General features: G+C 60.5%; 2 protein-coding genes across 2 annotated transcripts; one reads left to right on the top strand and one right to left on the bottom strand.

Annotated features, from left to right (window-relative positions):
- Positions 1-9: 9 nt before the first annotated feature.
- On the top strand, positions 10-988 carry SPRG_17429 (hypothetical protein). Its single transcript, XM_012356871.1, has 7 exons — positions 10-104; positions 148-323; positions 369-477; positions 528-551; positions 605-638; positions 691-836; positions 885-988. Exons 1-7 carry the CDS (start codon positions 38-40, stop codon positions 950-952), a joined length of 624 nt encoding a protein of 207 aa, XP_012212261.1. The 5' UTR covers positions 10-37; the 3' UTR covers positions 953-988.
- On the bottom strand, positions 962-2,845 carry SPRG_17428 (hypothetical protein; the record flags this gene model as incomplete). The annotated part of the gene is made up of 4 exons (XM_012356870.1): positions 1,822-2,845; positions 1,378-1,780; positions 1,250-1,327; positions 962-1,198 (listed from the first exon to the last, which is right to left on the bottom strand). The coding sequence occupies exons 1-4, from the start codon at positions 2,790-2,792 to the stop codon at positions 962-964; spliced, it is 1,689 nt and encodes a 562-aa protein (XP_012212260.1). The 5' UTR covers positions 2,793-2,845.
- Between the last annotated feature and the right edge of the window lie 8 nt (positions 2,846-2,853).

Here is a 2,853-nt window from a genome sequence, read left to right as displayed (position 1 = left end):
CAACTGCAATCTGCGTTTCACCTGCGAAGCGTCACCGATGGGCCACGACCTCTCCAAGCAGGCGAATCGGCTCTCGATCGCCGCCGTCTCCCACATCACGCAGTGTATTACGTCCTGTCTCTTAACGTCGCGGAGTGCGTTTCTTAGTCGACCGCGACGACCTCCTCGAGCTCCGCACGTGCTTTGAAAACGCGATTTTGGCCAAGAGCCCCAAGTCGAAGAAGCCGATTCCGCTCTCGGCGTACGCGGCCGCCAAGGACCGCGTCGAGCCGAATTTGACGCGCGCCGACTTTAACGCGGGCCTCGACCACGTGAACTTCTTTGTACGGCACGCCATCATCATCCGTTGCACGCTGACGTGGATCTAGGAGTCGGACCGCGCGATCCTCGACCGCCTCTTTACGATGCTCGACAAGACGGGCGACGACGTGATCCACTACCAAGAGTTCCTCGTCGGCGTCGCGCCGCTCGTCAAAGGTGCCACCGCTCTCTCTGCAAAAAAGGCGTTGAACGCATCCATGGCGTAGGCAACCTCTTGTCCAAGATTGCGCGTAGTATCCTGCGTCGATGCAACCGAGGTTAATGCAACTCGTGTGCGATATAGTGGCTTTCGAAATGTACGACGAAGACAGCACCGGGTAAACGATGGTTGCGACTGAACGTTCTATCTTCTTGACACGATGGCGGTAGAGAGATCAACGCCAAGGGCTTTCGGTTCCTTCTGACGACGATTTCAACGGTCGGGTCCTACTTTGGCGATCCAGTCCTCTCCAAGAAGGGCATTATTGTGCTCACCAACGACATCTTTGACAACTACGACACGATCGAGTATACGAGTGAGCGCATGGGTGGTCGCGGGATGCTAACGAGACGGATGTGGCTAGAGAACATCCCGCGCATCGCCCAGCACGCCATCATCGAGGCGTATGTAGCCCAAGAAGGCGCTTTGTAAGAAGCACTATCACATGCATGGTGTATTATGATCGTGCCACGAGCTGTCTTTAAGCGACGCCGACTGGAGGTGAGCGCTCAGCACGCGCTGCTTCTTCTTGAGCAGCTCGATGCGATTGGGGACGAGGCGCGCCGATGTACAGCCCAGCTCTAAGCCGACGACAAGGCCCGTGCGTGGCACGGACGGCGGTGTACGCTGGCGACGAGGCAGCACCGGGAGGCTACTCACATTGCGGAGGCGCTGTCCCTACCATTGACGCATAGCACCAGCTGAAAGATAGGAAGATTGCTACAATACCCGTTCCATGGCAGGTACCTGAAGCGTCTGACGGCTCGGCGACGCTTGGAGCGGCATCCGGTGGGGCTCAATGCGGGGCTAGGACCATGCATGGCACCTCGCACGTGTAAGGATATATGGTAAGGTACGTGAAGGCGTTGCGGGCTCTCGGTCAAAATCGGCTGCAGTTGCCGCCGTTGAAACTCATGTCGGAGCTCGTTGATGTCGTCCATGCACCGATGAGGCGTCGACACCTCGTCGTCGTCGAGTAGGGTCTCGTCCGTGGCGTCAAAATGGCTCACGTCAATGACGCGGTCGTCGTCACCGTGCGGATCGTGCAACCACCGGTTCTTGGAGACGGCGAGGCGACCGCCAATCACGGCAAACTCGAGGTGCTCCATGTCTGGCGACTCGCGCTTCTCCAGTTGCCACTCGGTGTCGTGGCGCTGCGTCATCGAGACACCAGTGTACTCGGTCCCGTACTTGACAGGGCTCGTCCGAGGCAGCAGGTGGAAGCCCTGCGGCTCCAGCACGTACGTAGAGAGAGACCGCCTACGCCATCATGCGAGAGAAGAAGACATGGCATCGCGCACCGGTGGCTGTCCTCATCCAAGCATTCGTGCTGCGGCTTGTCGGTGGCGACCGGACTACTGTTGGAGGCCATCAACGACCGGTGAACTGCCGTTGCTTTGGATGGATCCACGGGCTTGCCCGCGAGCCCTCGCGCCATCGTCCGAGCATCGTCGAGGCATTCGTGCGAGCGAATGCCGAGATGACTTGATGGTAGTGCGTGATGTTGCTGGTTGCTGCTGCTGGCTTGGAGCTTATTGCGCTGGTCACTCGGGTGCGCCCTGTTGCTCCGCTTACCGTCGCCCGTCACCAGCTGCAGGAGGTCGTCCCCCGCACCCATCGCTGAGCCACGGGCCGATGCGAATGCACTTGTCGTCGATGCGGCGGCGGTCACTGAGATCTTGGAGGCACTCCCCAGGGTGCGAACCAACTCTCCGGACGCGTGAGCGTCATTGCTGAACCGGGTGCTCGTCGTGTGGTGGTCTTGGCCAGCGTGCAGCGATGAGCCCGTCGGCTCAGACGACGACACAGCTTGCGCGTCGGACGCCGAGGAGAGGACGTCACTTCTGGCGGCAGTCGAAAACACCGACGTCGTAGCAGTGACATGACCGCTGGGTGCGGCGTTGCTACCTGCGTTGGCGCCCGCTGTCGCTGCTTCTGTCGTGCCTCCGGGAGGATGAAGCGAGGCAGCTGTCGAGCTTGCGTGGCTACCAACGGAGCTGGCTCCAAAGGGTGCGAAGCCGCCAATCGCGTGCTCGTTGTTGGCAGCACCATTGGCGTGTTGGCCGTGGTGGGGTGAGAGACCGTGCGACGGACGGTCGTCCTGCGCGCTCGCCGCGTCGTTCATGTCGGACGCAAGAAACGGAGCAATCAAGTTGGGGTTGCCGCTACGTGCTGGGCTCGGCGTCGCCGCCGCGGTCGAAGCGAGGCCGTGGGCACGCGGTGGCTCATCGTGTGCCATACTCCCAGACACATCGTCGCCGTTAAAGCCCATTTCTTGGCTGTTTGCCAGCACGTTTCGCTCGCCTGACTCGGCTTGCACGTAGGTGCTTGTC

This window comes from Saprolegnia parasitica (genome assembly GCF_000151545.1).
Source record: "Saprolegnia parasitica CBS 223.65 unplaced genomic scaffold supercont2.622, whole genome shotgun sequence".
NCBI lineage: Eukaryota > Oomycota > Saprolegniomycetes > Saprolegniales > Saprolegniaceae > Saprolegnia > Saprolegnia parasitica.
The sequence above is the reverse complement of the archived record's forward strand: the minus strand, read 5'-3'. Positions and strand labels throughout refer to the sequence as shown.

Coding starts and splice junctions, on each gene's coding strand:
- SPRG_17429 (XM_012356871.1), top strand. CDS start 38: ATGGGCCACGACCTCTCCAAGCAGGCGAATCGGCTCTCGATCGCCGCC. Junction 105..147: donor CGTCTCCCACATCACGCAGT/GTATTACGTCCT, acceptor TGCGTTTCTTAG/TCGACCGCGACGACCTCCTC. Junction 324..368: donor TCGACCACGTGAACTTCTTT/GTACGGCACGCC, acceptor ACGTGGATCTAG/GAGTCGGACCGCGCGATCCT.